Source organism: Terrapene carolina, unplaced genomic scaffold (assembly GCF_002925995.2).
Source record: "Terrapene carolina triunguis isolate 2854851 unplaced genomic scaffold, T_m_triunguis-2.0 Scaffold247, whole genome shotgun sequence".
Classification (NCBI taxonomy): domain Eukaryota; kingdom Metazoa; phylum Chordata; order Testudines; family Emydidae; genus Terrapene; species Terrapene triunguis.
The window spans coordinates 8,621,603-8,637,340 of NW_020664598.1; the positions used below are offsets into that span (position 1 = coordinate 8,621,603).

At 45.8% G+C, this 15,738-nt stretch overlaps 1 protein-coding gene across 1 annotated transcript in view; it reads left to right on the forward strand.

Moving 5' to 3' along the window:
* The first annotated feature begins 10,118 nt into the window (after window positions 1-10,118).
* APPL2 (adaptor protein, phosphotyrosine interacting with PH domain and leucine zipper 2) overlaps window positions 10,119-15,738 on the forward strand; it is a 57,378-nt gene continuing 51,758 nt past the window's right edge. Inside the window, exon 1 of the mRNA XM_026657489.2 lies at window positions 10,119-10,392. Coding sequence (XP_026513274.1) covers window positions 10,339-10,392 — 54 coding nt within the window. The 5' untranslated portion in view covers window positions 10,119-10,338. The remainder of the gene's footprint in view (window positions 10,393-15,738) is intronic.

Below are 15,738 nucleotides of genomic sequence, written 5' to 3' on the forward strand. Positions count from 1 at the left end.
GCGGGGGGGTTAGTTTGGTTTCTGCAGGGATCTTCCCTGTTACCAGCCACGCGGTCGGGGGAGGGGTACATTGATCATCCCAGGGAATTGGATGGTGGGGGGGTTAGTTTGTTTTCTGCTGCTGAAGGCTAACAGGAAAACCGCAGCAGTCAACAGGCTTTGCTTGGTATGGGAAAGGAGGGCGCAGAAGCCGAAAGACAATGGCTTAACATGGCTGCCTGCAAGCTGAATTCTGTTGCCCGGACCTGCGTCTGTGATCTCTAACACCAAAGCCACAGGCACTCAATATTAAGATGGAAAATGCGACCTTGTACTGAAATCACATGTGCTATGTAATGTGAATAGTGTTTTTCACCATGAAAGAGTATAAGTATTGTTCTGTAAAATGTATCAATTTAAAAAATTCACTCCTTTTTTTCAACCCTCCCCACAGCAGCTGCAAATTTTTCAAGCCTCCCTCCTCCGTCCCGAAGGCTATCTCAGATAAGGCAGCGTAGAAAGATGACGCGGGACGACATGTTCACAGAAATAATGAAATCCACCCGCAATGAAAGAGCTCATTTGAATGAGTGGAAGGACACTGTATCTAAATTTAGGAAAGATGCCAGTGAACGTGAGGTCTTGAGGGACGCTCGAGATAAGAGGTGGCAGGCTGCAACGCTGGGGCTGCTTCGTGATCAAACGGACATGCTCCGCCGTCTGGTGGAGCTTCAGGAACGGCAGCAGGATGACAGACTGCCGCTGCAGCCGCTGTATAACCTCCCTCCCCCCTCACCATGTTCCATATCCTCCTCACCCAGACGTGTAAGAACGCGGGGGGGGGAGGCTCCGTGCACCCTCCCACTCCACCCCAGGGGACAGCCCAACCAAAAGGCTATCATTATATTGAATTTGATCAGTAGCCTTATACTTCCCTCATATCCTCCTCCCAAACCTCACCCAGATTACCTTCTTGGTTCTCTCCCTATGTTTATAATCACTTAATAAAGAATACATGATTTTTAAACGATAGTGACTTTATTACCTTTGAAAGAAAGCTGGGGGGAGGGTGGGTTGCTTACAGAGAATGAATGAGTCAATGAAGGGGGCTGGTTTTCATGAAGGGAGAAACAAACAGATATTTCACACTGCAGCCTGGCCAGTCATGAAACTGGTTTTCAAAGCTTCTCTGATGCACAGCGCTTCCTGGTGTGTTCTTCTAATCGCCCTGGTGTCTGGCTGCGCGTAATCAGCAGCCAGGCGATTTGCCTCAGCCTCCCACCCTGCCATAAAGGTCTCCCCCTTACTTTCACAGAGATTGTGGAGCACACAGCAAGCAGCAATAACAATGGGGATATTGGTTTGGCTGAGGTCTGACCGAGTCAGTAACGAGCGCCAGCGAGCTTTTAAACGGCCAAATGCACATTCTACCACCATTCTGCACTTGCTCAGCCTGTAGTTAAACAGCTCCTGACTCCTGTCCAGGCTGCCTGTGTATGGCTTCATGAGCCATGGCATTAAGGGGTAGGCTGGGTCCTCAAGGATAACTATTGGCATTTCAACATCCCCAACGGTTATTTTCTGGTCCGGGAAGTAAGTCCCTTGCTGCAGCCGTTTAAACAGAGTAGTGTTCCTGAAGACGCGTGCATCATGAACCCTTCCCGGCCACCCCACGTTGATGTCGGTGAAACGTCCCTTGTGATCCACCAGTGCTTGCAGCACCATTGAAAAGTACCCCTTGCGGTTTACGTACTGGGTACCCTGGTGCTCTGGTGCCAAGATAGGGATGTGGGTTCCATCTATCGCCCCACCACAGTTAGGGAATCCCATTGCAGCAAAGCCATCCACTATGACCTGCACATCTCCCAGAGTCACTAGCTTGTGTAGCAGCACCTCAGTGATTGCTTTGGCTACTTGCATCACAGCAGCCCCCACAGTAGATTTGCCCACTCCAAATTGATTCCCCACTGACCGGTAGCTGTCTGGCGTTGCAAGCTTCCACAGGGCTATTGCCACTCGCTTCTCAACTGTGAGGGCTGCTCTCATCCTGGTATTCTGGCACTTCAGGGCAGGGGAAAGCAAGTCACAAAGTTCCATGAAAGTGCCCTTACGCATGCGAAAGTTCCGCAGCCACTGGGAATCGTCCCACACCTGCAACACTATGCGGTCCCACCAGTCTGTGCTTGTTTCCCGGGCCCAGAATCGGCGTTCCATGCCTATAACCTGCCCCATTAACAGCATGATCTCCAAAGCACCGCGTCCCGCGGTTCGATAGAATTCCATGTCTATATCCTCATCACTGTCGTCGCCGCGCTGCTGTTGCCTGCTCCTCTCCGCCTGGTTTTCCAGGTTCTTGTTCAGCATAAACTGCACGATAAGGCGCGAGGTATTTACAATGTTCATGACTGCTGTCTTGAGCTGAGCGGGCTCCATGCTTGCCGTGGTATGGAGTCTGCAGTGTTCACCCAGGAAAAAAGGCGCGAAATGGTTGTCTGCCGTCCGTTGCTTTCATGCAGGGAGGGAGGGAGGGAGGGAGGGAGGGAGGGGTGAGGCTGTACCCAGAACCACCTGCGACAATGTTTTGGTCCCATCAGGCACTGGGATCTCAACCCAGAATTCAAATGGGCAGGGGAGACTGCGGGAACTATGGGATAGCTATGGGATAGCTACCCACAGTGCAACGCTCCAGAAATCGACACTAGCCCCGGTACATGGACGCACACCGCCGAATTAATGTGCTTAGTGTGGCCGCATACAATCGAATTTATACAACCTGTTTCCCAAATTTGAATTATCTAAATTCGGATTAATCCCGTAGTGTAGACATACCCCTAGGATTTGAACTAGAATAGGATATATCTACACTGACCAAGCCCCCCTTTCTGTCCACACACAAATCAGTCTGATTTGGATCAGTAAGCACTCAGGACCCAGTTCGTAGGACCCTGTTAGTGGGGTTGGTCAGACTCAGGTTCAAGCCCTGTCATTTTGCAGTGTGGATGCAGGTCAAGCCACAGACCCAAGTCAGAAAGTCTGCATAGTGCAGTGTGGACATGTTAGCATGGCTGTAAGACCTGGGTCCAGCATCTGTAAACCCAGATTTACAATGCAATGGCGATGGCAGGCGCTCAAATGCTGGCTTGGAAACACCAAGTCCCCAAGCCCAGGTCCCACGGGCTTGGGTTTACAATACAGCGTAGGGTTATACCCTTACTGACCCTGCAGACACTTATGCACATGAACAACTTCATGCACATGACTAGTCCCCATGAACTCCATGGGCCTACACACAGGAGTAGAGTTAAGCACATGTGTAAGTATTTGTGGAATCAGGGCCTACAGGCCAGATTTTTAAAGTTACTATTTAGGCACCTCACTCCCATTAAAATAAATGAGTTAAGTGCCTAAATACCTTTAAAAATTTGGTACATTTCTAAACATGCATTTAATTTAAAGTGTTACCCCAGTATAATTCCAATATACTGCAGGGAAGAAACATTCACCTACATCACCAACCAGGAGAACAGGACTGAGCATTTCCTCGGGCAGGGGAAGGGGTTCTGGGGAACTCAGTGTGCGGTGCTCACAGTCAAATGCAAGAAGGACAATGTAACTAACCCCAATGTTCTTCATTGGTGAGGCTCAAACACTCAGGCAGGTAGCAATGTGGCTCTATTAGCATGCCAGTGCATGCTCACATACATATATTTTGGTGGCATTATTTATCTAGCTTCACTAGAAGAGCCGCATTCCCTTCCCTAATTCAAGCCAATTCATTTTTTTAAATTATTCTAAGATTTGTTTTTAACTTAAAATAAATCACAAAAAAGAGAGGCTTCCTCTTAGGAGTCTGAATACGGACGTTAGCCTTCCCTTGAAGAAGGTATTCTGGCGGGGAGGGAGGTAAAACAGATAGATACTGACAAGCGCTGTTGAAGTCATACACTTTGCAAAATGCACCTTATCTGCACACAATCAATGCAAATCATATACAGGATAAACATGTTTACTGAAATCAAGTGTATCTGTAAACATCAATTTTAGGAGATTACTAACATGTTTAATGGAAATAAATAAAGCCATGTGCTTTACATTACAATGAAAATAAGACCTTGTTTACATGGAAATCAAAAATCTCAGTGGTATTTTATTTTGTCTTGGTATTGTTTTGTGATTCATAACACAAAAATCACAAGATATTGTTCCTTTCTCTCAACAGCTAAAATTCCCTGCACAGTGCATGCTTTGTTATTTTTTTCAAACCCACCATTTTGCAGCAATCCTGTTGACTAAAACATCAAAGCTGTAATATTAGGTTGTTTAACCTTTTTATTTACCCAGGATAGTTACAGTGTTTAGGAGAGATTATTACACAAAAAACCCACCCCTAGTCCAAAGATCTCACAGTGTCCCAATTTTTGGGGGGGAAGTTCTATGGCCTGTATATACAGGAGGTCAGCCTAGATGATCACAATGGTCCCTTGTGGCCTTGGAATCTACGACTCTCCTTGTTATTAAGTACATAGCTCAAGAATATGAGGCACTCTGTGTTTAAATACATAAATAGACTCGGCTAACTTAGCACACATGATTCATAGATTCATAGATTCTAGGACTGGAAGGGACCTCGAGAGGTCATCGAGTCCAGTCCCCTGCCCGCATGGCAGGACCAAATACTGTCTAGACCATCCCTGATAGACATTTATCTAACCTACTCTTAAATATCTCCAGAGATGGAGATTCCACAACCTCCCTAGGCAATTTATTCCAGTGTTTAACCACCCTGACAGTTAGGAACTTTTTCCTAATGTCCAACCTAGACCTCCCTTGCTGCAGTTTAAGCCCATTGCTTCTTGTTCTGTCCTCAGAGGCTAAGGTGAACAAGTTTTCTCCCTCCTCCTTATGACACCCTTTTAGATGATCTGTACATTACTACTCAGCCATTTCTCATAGTGCTAAGTATAAGATATGCAGCTGAAAAGGAAGTATGATGCCATCTGCTCTTTAAAGTTACAATGGGATATGCGAAGGAGAAAACACAGTGATATGAGTTCCTCTATAACTAGTGTAGCTGGAAAAAATCATCATTAGATTTGCAAAATTACTGAAAACCCTGTTTCATACAAAGAGCAGGGCATATATTTAATGAAAACCATAATGCTACTTAGCAACACATCCAGAATAAATATTTCACAAAATGCTAAATAGCTATGGTACTTTAAAAATAAATATTGCAGTGTTCAGGATCATTATAGCTAATTATAATGATTAGACTTTGCATATAATAAAACAATTTAGAACAGTCAGGACTAGAGAGGACTCCTGAGGGATCTGAGAGAACTAGGTAAGTGGAAGTTTAATTTCAGTGTTCACAAATGCAAGGGAACAAACATTGTGGAAGAAGCAATTTAGGCTATTATTATGCATTGCTAATTTCTAAATTAACTACAACCATTCAGGAAAAGGACCCTGACATCACTGTCTGCAGTTCAATTAAAATCTCTGATCAATGTGCAAAGGGCAATCAAAAAATATTAAGATATACAAAGAATGGGATAGAAAATGTTACAATGCCCTTATATAAGTCAATAGTTCACTCACCTATTGAATTAAATATTCAGTTCTGGTCAAGCTATCTCAAAAAAAAAAAAAGACACAGCAGAAATGGAAGGGGTCTAGAGATGGCCAATGAAAAGTATAGAGAGGCATGGAAAAATTCTATCTGAGGAGAGTGAAAAGTTAAGGGTAAACTTTTGAGAAAGGACTGTGACACTTAGGAAGATAATTCCCATTTTCAAGTGTGATTTAGGCACCTGGGAGCCTAACTCTTATTGATACAGTGAGACTTGCATTTCTAAGGACCAGATATTCAAAATCCCATTGATTTCAATGGATGTTAGACATCTAACCTACTTAAGCGATTTTGAAAATCCCAGTAGTTTTCTATCTTTAGGCACCTAAATACTTTTGAAAATCTGTCCCTAAGTGCCCAAGTCATTTTTTAAAATGGGACTTAGGAGCCTATGTCACTTAGGTGCTTTTGAAAAATTTATCCGAGGGCTGTTAAATTCAGAGAGGAGACAAGTAAGAAGTGCCATGAAAGAAGTACACAAAACAATGAGAAGGTAAGTAGGCACAAGGGAACTTTCAATTAAATTGAAAGGCAGCAAAATAAAATTAATACAAGGAATTCCTTTTTTATACAACATATTGTTAAGCTATGGAACTCATTGAAACAGTATGCCATTGACTGCAAGAGTTTAGCAGGATTCAAAAAAGGATTAGACATTTATATGGATAAAATAAACTCCACCTGTTTGATAAAAGATAATAGTAAGAGGTACTAACTCTCATGCTTTAGGGACCAAGCCAACTGCTAACTGCCTAACTTCCCCTATGGATACACTATTCCCTAACTAGCCATTATTTAGGGCTGGTCTACACTGGGGGGCAGGGGGTTTCGATCTAAGTTACGCAACTTCAGCTACGCTATTTGCGTAGCTGAAGTCGAAGTATCTTAGTTCGACTTACCTGGCCATCCTCACGGCGGCAAGTCGACCGCTGCGGCTCCCCCATCGACTCTGCTTACTCCTCCTGCCGAGGTGGAGTACGGGAGTCGATTTGGGGATCGATTTATCGCGTCTAGACGAGACACGATAAATCGATCCCCAATAGATCGATTACTACCCGCCAATTCGGCAGGTAGTGTAGACGTGGCCTTAGATTCTTACACCTTCCTCCAAACGGTAATAGCCTCTGTCAGAGACAGGATACTGGACCAGATGAACTGTTGGTATGATCCGTTAGGGCAATTTAAGCTCTTTGGGGCAGAGTCTGCCTTTTTGTTCTGTATTTGTATAATGACTAGCACAATGGGTCCTGGCCCATGACTGGAGCTCCTATGTGGTTTGAGAATACAAAGTAACAATTCCTATGCCCCTATTTTTAAAAGGGTTTTGGCTACCAATTTCAAAAGAGACTGTTGAATTTGGATGCATCGATTGGGGGTGGGAGGGCTCAGCTTGAGACACCTTAAATGTAATGTATAGCAAGTCTGCCCACTGGTACTGCTGCTTTGACTGATTGTGTAACTTTTCTTTATTGTGCTTTTAAGTTTATGTCAAGCACGCTCAGAGCTCTGGAGCTTAAATATTGAGTTTTAAAATCTAAATAAAATAGAGGGGCCTGATTTTCAGAAGTGCTGAGCATCCTCAGAAAGACAGGAGTATTTAAAGTGACTCAAGTTGGGCATCCAAAAATTAAGACACCAAAAATCGCTAGTCACTTATGACAATTTAGGCCTTTCTTACAAAAAAGCTCTACTTTCTCTATGATTTTGCAGTTTTTATTTTTTACATTAAAATAGTTACACTACCCTTCACTAGAACTGAAGGCAAAGTTACTCCATTCATGAAGCTGAATAATCCCTGTTACACACAATTATGAAAAAATTAGTTCTCTCTCCAGTGATCATGCGCACACTAAATACCTTTGAGCTGGAAAGATAATTATAGGCTTCCGAACTTGAATCATTAACTAAACAAAGCCACCAAGAAAAACAGGTGAGCCCTCAAAGGTTGTGCTCTCGAGAGTGTCGAAGACATGAAGCAAAGCCACGGGTGTTACCTTGGTTTGGGAAGTATTTCAGAGTACTTTGTTGTTGAACTACTCCCCCGTATGCAAAACCATGAGGAAAAAGAAGTGGACAGTTATCGGAGGAAGGAAGTGGCCTGCTAGACACAGTTAAGAAATCCACAAATGTCCTGAGGCTAATTTAAGAGGCATGAATACCCTCTGGCCATAGCATGGAGTCTGAGCCTCAAATGGGGTTTTAAAAAGTTTTTAAGAAAAACAAAAAAAGCCAGGACTCCAAGACAAATGGAGACAGACTCTATTACATGCTAGCATGACAGGTTCAAAAAGGTCTCCTGTAAAGAAGTGTTCTTCACAGGTTACCACACCATCTTAAAGACCTCTGTAACACAATTAATATTTAAAACTTTGTTACTTCTGTTTTCTTCAGACATGAATGTATTGATTCCGCCGCTTATACTTGATACGTGTGAAATACTAGCTGATTATCTTTGTTGCTATGCAGTCTCTTTTCTGAGGGAGGCAAAGTGAAGTCAATGTGACAATCCAGTTTGCTGATTTTAATTAAGGGACTGGAACAGAGAGTCCAACTTCAGTGCCGGCAGAGCGAAGCCATGCCAAGGCAGACTTGGCACATTGGGTTAAAGGGTCATATCAGAAGCTTCAAAAGCAATATTATTCAACATCAGACCAACATAAATTCCAAAGCAATATAACTTAGTCAGAAGTACAGTGCCTGATGACTCTTTGTCAAACTTAATTAACGTTAACCGTCTTTCAGTTGATTTGCAAAATTTTCCTTATGCCCCACCGCTTATGTACTTTCTGCAATCAGGAGGACAGACTGCTTTAGCAGTCACCTTGTTTGCATTTTAAGGTGTTTATAATGTTTTAAGAAACACAAAAGCAGAAAAATTAACAGAGATTTAGATGCAACAGATGGGCACTGAGATTAATGGGAGCAGAGTTAGACCAATGCTGAGCAGTTTTGAAATTTCCACCCTGTATATACTTAAAAAAAGAAAAAGGCGAGAGCAACATCATAACTATATGAAGAGAGTGGAAACTTTTCTGTGGGGCCAGTGTCATATCATTTTAGACCCAAAATTTTACCTCCCTTAATGTTTCCTGTTTGATCAATGTGTAGTTCCTCTGGACTCTTAAGGCCATTCTTTTTAAAGGGGCTGCTGGTTTTGGTTGCCTCAATTACTGGTCTTGGACCAATGAGAGATACAGCTCTTCGTCACCTTTGAAAAATCAGAAGTCGTTAGCCTTGGTCACAAAATGCTTCTTGGCATGTGTCCAAATGTGGAATTTAGACACCCCACGCAATTAAGATACTCCAGGTTAAAAATCTGCCCTTGTTAGTAAGGGATGAAGCTCTCAGCACATTCCCTCTCACTGTAGGAGCGAGCCAGGAGCACTCTGCTTCTGTAATTTTGGGCTGCCAAGTAGACAGACAAGTAAGGCTGCTCTAACTTACACCAGGGGCTGCACTGGGCCTACAGAGTAGCCCACAGAATATGGGAGCCCCCTTTACTTCCACTCTTGGACTGTGACTTCTGTGCTGCACTGCTTGAAAAGCAGAGCACAGAATCTGGCCCACACAAGACAGACAACATGTCTAAACACAAAGTGTGTGGGGACAGACAGGATGTATGAGTTCCACAACATCACCAAGGGGGACAACCCTAGGAGAATAAAAAGTTGGAGGGGGAGGGGAAACGTCGCCTCATGCCCCGTTCTGCTTGTGCCAGTGGACAGGGCTGCAGATGCGAGAGTGGGGAGAACCGATCACTGAAACCTCGGGAGAGTGACTCTCAGATTTATGTTCTAATAAATCCTCTGAAGCAGTGTTCCATGGGAAAGTTGTAAACAGGTCACTGGCTTGGTGCAGGGGGAGGTCCAGGGGTGGATTGGTGTGTTGGAGAGGAAACTCCCTGCACTCATCCCAGAAGCAGCTCCTGTGCTGGAGGCTTGGGACTGGCTTCGTGCGCTGGGCATTGTGACCCACTCCTGGTCACCTCTCCATCATAACAAAATGCAGCTGGTAGTTTGGGAACCACTGCTCTAAAGGCTGACCACTGGATTTGCTGTTAAACTAATTTTATTGTCGCATTTAATTCAGTTGGGAAGTTAGGCCAGCAACTCAAAGTGTCAGTGCATATCTAGCAGCCACCCCTCATTTCCAGGCACATCCCTCAGTTTAGTCCCCAAGTTCCACTCAAATTTAGCATCCCCTCACTTTTCTTGGACTTCCCACCGGCTACAGGGACACACGAAAGTGAAAGTATTGGAACACACCCCCCCGGCATTTTAGGTGTCCTGTCACTGTGCGTGAGTAATTTCCCCGCGTCCCTCATTCTGGGTCTTGGTCAGGCACTGAGTCACCCACCCAGCGCTGGGCGTGGGAGAGTTTCGCGTCTGCGGCTCTGCAAAGAGTTAACCCAGGCAGGAAGCGCTGAGCAGCCACACTTCCTGCCAGGGGATCTCCCCAGCTGTCACTCTTCCTCGTGACTCGCTGCCTTGTGGGAGGAGGAGGAGGAGGAGGGCTCCCGACTCGGTGCCTGGGTAGCAGGCTCGGCTGGGGCGCCCGGCGGTGTTTACCTGACTCCTGCACAAAGCAGCCGCGGGGAGGGGACAGAAGCCCAGGTTGGACGCCTCGCTCCCCGCTGCCGCCAGCCAAGCAAGACGTGTCAGGGCTGGGACGCTCTGCCGCCGCGGAGTTCATCCGGCTCAGTTACTCACGCTCCGCGGAGAGCCAACATGCCCGCCGTGGACAAACTCCTCCTGGAAGAGGCTTTGCAAGACAGCCCGCAGGTACCCGCCCCCCGCCTCTGGCTTATCGCCGCTCTTGCCCTTTCCCTCCGGGGAGCCCCCCGAGCCGGTCTCAGGCTGGCGGGAGGCGCCTCTGCTGTCGGTGCCGCGCGGCGCTTCACAGGCCGGCTGGGAGCGGGGGGTTGTTTTCACTATCCCGCCGTGCCATGGGGCTACTCGGGGGCTAGCCCTACTCGGGCCGTGCAGCGCCGATGCCCGTGACGCACCTGCATTTACAGCGGAGTGAAGGCCACACGGGATTCAGCAGGCCCGAGCAAGGGGGGGTGTGTGTTAAACCTCCAATCCTGGCGGGGGGCAACAATCCAGGCTGGTGGTTTTGGGCAGACGCTGAGCAAGAATAACAAATGGTAACAGCAGGAGTTAGTGTTATACCACGTTGTGCTTCTGCAGCGCTTTTCATCTGCAGCTCTCAGTGTGCATGGAAAAAAGTGGGTGGGGAGCATGCCACCGTTTTACAGATTGGGGAAACTGAGGCACGGCGGGGGTTAAGTGGTTTACAGCGACCTAGGTGAACATTATCTTTTTGCTGCGGGGGCGGGGAAGTAGCCACCCAGGCTACTTGTATGGAGGACCGGTTAGCAGAGGCTGAGCAGATTCTCAAAGTGGAGAAATTAGGTCACCTGTCACGGGGGCAGGACTGCGGGGGAGGGTTTCATAGACCGTCTGATAGGGGATGGCACCTGGGATGAGAAAAGGGCTGCCCTGTTCTCTGTCAAACTGCCCCCTCCCTCTCACTGGTTGGATGTGACAGTGCAGGCTCCAAGAGGAGGGACCTGTGGGGGGGAAAACAAAGTGCCAGCCTATGACATGTCTTACAGGCGATGGTGCTTGAGGTGCATGTGCACTTAGCCAGCCTGCTGTTCATTTCCCTAGCTCCTCTGACCAGGGTGGTGAGAAACTGCGGGTTTATAAAACTGGGACAAAATATTGTTTGTTATAAAACTGAGAGAGACACCAGGGCAGTTGCTGAAAACAGGGATGTTCCTGGGTCTTAGGGACACAGTCGCTGAGTGGATTCATAGCACTAAATCCAGACTCTTACTGCCCTCTCCACTTCCACCCCAGGGGGCTAAAGAAGAATTTCCTTGTATTAGACTAGATCCTTTCCCTTCTGTCTAGCATGCTCTACACCGGGGCGGGCAAACTTTTTGGACTGAGGGTCACACTGGATTTCCAAAATTGTATGGAGGACCGGTTAGCAGAGGCTGTGCCTCCCCAAACAGCCAGGCATGGCGTGGTCTGGCCCCTCCTGCTTCTTGCCCCCCGATGGCCCCCCAGGGACTCCTGCCCCATACAACCCCCCCCCCGTCCCCTGATAGCCCCCGGAACCCCCGCCACCCCATCCAACCCCTCCTCTCATTCCTGACTGCCCCCCGGGGACCCCTGCCCCATCCAACCACACCTTCTCCCTGTCCCCTGACTGCCCCCAGAACCCCTGCCCCTGACTGCCCCCCGCCGTCCCATCCAACCCCTCCTCTCCTTCCAGACTGCCCCCTGGGGATCCCTGCCCCCATTCAACCCCCCTGTTCCCCGCCCTCTGACCACCCCAACCCCTATCCACACCCCCTGCCCACCACCCTGAACTCCCCTGCCCTCTATCCAACCCCCCCTGCTCCTGCCTCCTTACTGCGCTGCCTGGAGCACCGGTGGCTGGCAGCGCTACAGCTGCACCGCCCAGAGCACTAGGACCTGGCTGGAGCCAGCTGCACCACCACACAGTTCATAGCACCGGGTCAGGCCCCGGCTCTGCAGCTGTGCTGCCCCAGGAGCTCACAGCCCTGCAGCCCAGAGCATTGTGCCAGCAGCGGAGCAAGCTGAGGCTGTGGGGGAGGGGAAACAGCAGGGGAGGGGCCGGGGGCGAGCCTCCTGGGGCAGGAGCTCAGGGGCCGGGCAGGAGGGTCCCCCGGGCCGGATGTGGCCTGCGAGCTGTAGTTTGCCCACCTCTGCTCTAGATCACACAGTGACCTCCATGCTAGGCCAGCTGCAGCCAATGCTGCATCCCTATTGGAAAAGCGAACAAGGGACCTGGGGAATACTCCACACACAGGAGAGGCTAGCAGGTGACCTGTATTGATGGTGAGAGGGAGAGAAGGGTGAGAAGGAGGAGCCCTGAGAGTTGGGGCGAAAAGGGGGGCAAAAAGAGTGGGGAGGGGAAAATTAGGGAAGGCAGGGAGACTCTACAGGGGCCCGGGGAGGAAGACGGAAAGGTCTGGGGAAACAGAAGTCACAGGGCAGGGTTTATGGATGGGGAAGAGAGGGGACTTCACCAAGGGATGGGAAGAGGGGCACTTGTGGGAAGGGGTGTGCGTGTGTGTAAGGCATGATGAAGAAAGAGAAACAAAAGGAAGTGGCAGTATAGGGAGGAAAGAAAGGAGGATGGGGTGAGTGGTAATTGGGAGAGAAGTCCTAGATCCATGGCAAGGAGAAGCAGTAGTCTCACCAGGATGGACCTACTGAGGCTCTGCGACCCCATTCTACTACCACCCCAAATTGGCTGGTCCTAGACCAGCAGGAGGAAGAAAATCAGTGCTTGGAGGAGTCACAGCCTCCTTCCTTTTGATACAGGGGGCACCCCACAATTTACTGAACTGGAGTAGATTTATTATTAATATTACTTAATAGTTATGGTGTTTACATCTCCAAGGCTCAATGCAAATATTAATTTTGAAGAACTTTATACAGCCACTAAGTAAACTCATTTTTCTGCTCCATCAACACCATCTCACATGATTAAAAATTTAACAACAATTGAAAGCAACCAAAGAAAGCACGGGCTAGGATTTATAAGTCTCCCCGTCTTTCATGGCCTGAAACAAAGGAGCTTAACCCTTCCTTTACAATGGGTAGAAATACTGGAAGAGTAAAGACTATATAAACCTAAACTTTTGCAGGACATTTTTCACTTGATTCCTTCATCATTTGTTGTTTTATCTAGGTTTCTGGAAAAATAATTTCACTTTTGCATAATTGCCATATGGTCCTGATATTTTTTAATCATAAGTTGATTCATTCACATGAATTTTTAATTCACAAAAATTAATTACATTTTCAATTTAGTAACATTTTGCATGCAAGAGGCCTGATTCTCCACTGTCTCTTATTAATTTGTGTTGTGGTAACACCTAGGAGCCTGTCATGGACCAGGACCCCTTTTGCTAGATGCTGTACAACACAGAACAAAAAGACTGTCTCTGCCCCCAAAGAGCTTACTGTCTAGCACCTTGTATAGTAATTTACTCCTGAACAAAGTGGGCCTGATCCTCTTTTGGTCTGTACCTTGTATAGTCATTTTCAGAAATGCAAAGGGAGAACAAAATGGATATAAAACCATTCCTTTCCAACAAGGTGCCAGACAGTGTAGAATTAGGTATAAGTTATTTATTAATAAGGTTTGCAAAGCTCACTTTCTCTCCAAGAGTAATGTAATTATATCTTCATTGTCCCCAAGCACTATTAAAAAAAAGCCCCCACCATTTAAATGTATTCCATTTAAAGTGTTTGACTGCAAATTAGGAGACAGACTGACCCAAGTAGCCATGCTGAATTCAATAGTTACTCATGTGAAGACTGGATGTTTCCAGCAGCAAGGGTGGTGGTGGCATGATTAATGAAGCCTCCAGAGAAATGTTAAAAGGTTATGTTTGGATTACCATGGTTCACTGGTGCACCATTATCTATTATGTAAGAATCTGACAAAACAGCAACAAGTAAATTATATATCTGTTTTAAACCAGTGTAACTAACAAATAGTGATTTTAAAAAGAAACATCATAAAGATTTTGAACCTTAACATCCAAACTATTTGAATCATTTATAGGGTTTACTATTTTTGAACAAAAGTGCTAATTGAGGTCAAGATTTAATGACTAAATAAATGGGTATCTAAAATTAAGTAGCTGATTCCATATTTAGGCATCTGAATAAGTAAAGCTGGGATTTTTCAAGGATCCCGTGCTAATTTCAATAGGATATAGGCTTCTAACGGCCATCTGTGCCCCGTATTATAAAAATATATACTTAGGAGCCTAACTTTAGGCATCTATTTTTTGAAAATCTTGGCCTGAGAATTTTCTTGCTTAACATTACCCAAAATTCTGTTGCTTTATCCTGTAACCACAATCCTTTGTTTATTGTGTCTGGTCAATCAGTCTTTTGTCACAGCACAGTATAATGATGTTCAGTGTTAGGTAAAGGAAAAGATGGGGTTATAGAGAATAGAAGTTTTAAATTAGTAAAACTATAGTCAGTGATTGCAACAACTCAAATCCAGGTATTTTTGCAAATTAGTGTGTGTTTCAATTATTAAAATCCAGACTGGGGCCCTGTTCTGGAAACTCTCAGAACATGGGGCTCCCATTGAAAGGAAGTGCTGCATGCCAAGGGCTTGCAGGATCAGGCCTTATGTAGCTTTCTGTTGGTGTGTTTTGAATTCTTTCCCTCTTTGATTTGTATATGCTGTTTGTTTTAATGAAAACAATATTTTGCACTTCTAATGCTCCTTTTTATCCTACCATCTTAAAGTTCTTTCCAAGCATCAATTATCCCCCTTGATGTTTCTAAGATAGGTAGTAATATACCCATTTAACATTAGTAAACTGAGGTGTTGTGAGATTAAGTGATTTACCCAAGGTAAGCAAGTACAGCCATGCAGAGTCTAAAATAGGACCTCTAGTCACCTGTTTTAATTACTAGACAACACTACTTCACACCGTAAATAGACACTTCTCAACACAGATGAAATCAGACATTGTCTTAGTCCAAAAATCTCACCAGAGGTGGTTTGAATCTCTCAGAAGCAATGTAAAATCTCTGCAAGGAGATTTGCAAAGAAAAGTAAATGTCCTGGAGAAGCAAGGTTGCATCCTCCCAAATAGTGATGCTTCTTATAGCTTTCCTAAGACTGTAAAATAAATTCCCACAATTAGCATCTAGATACTTCAGGCACATTAGAGATGACTAAGATAGGACAGATAAAACACTGACTAGATGTCAGGTCTAATATGGTTATTGAAGTACTAGAGTTTATGGTAGACAGATGGAACTAATGCGAAGTAATTTAGCTGTGCAGATAGGGAAGACCTTTTCATTTAGTATAAAACAGATTGGATTGACCAGTTAGGACACTTTGAATTACCAAGATGCAGAATGACTTTCTGAAAGAGACACTGTCAAAGTTACACTGCCAGCCCAACTTTTTACCTCCCCTTTACTTGTATTGTCCTGATCTATTAAATTCACTTGCCCAGCACTAGTCCCTGGCCTTGGTTTCCTCCTTTGCATGTAGCACTGCAACAATGTAATTTGCTGTCCCTGGCAATTCCACTGAAA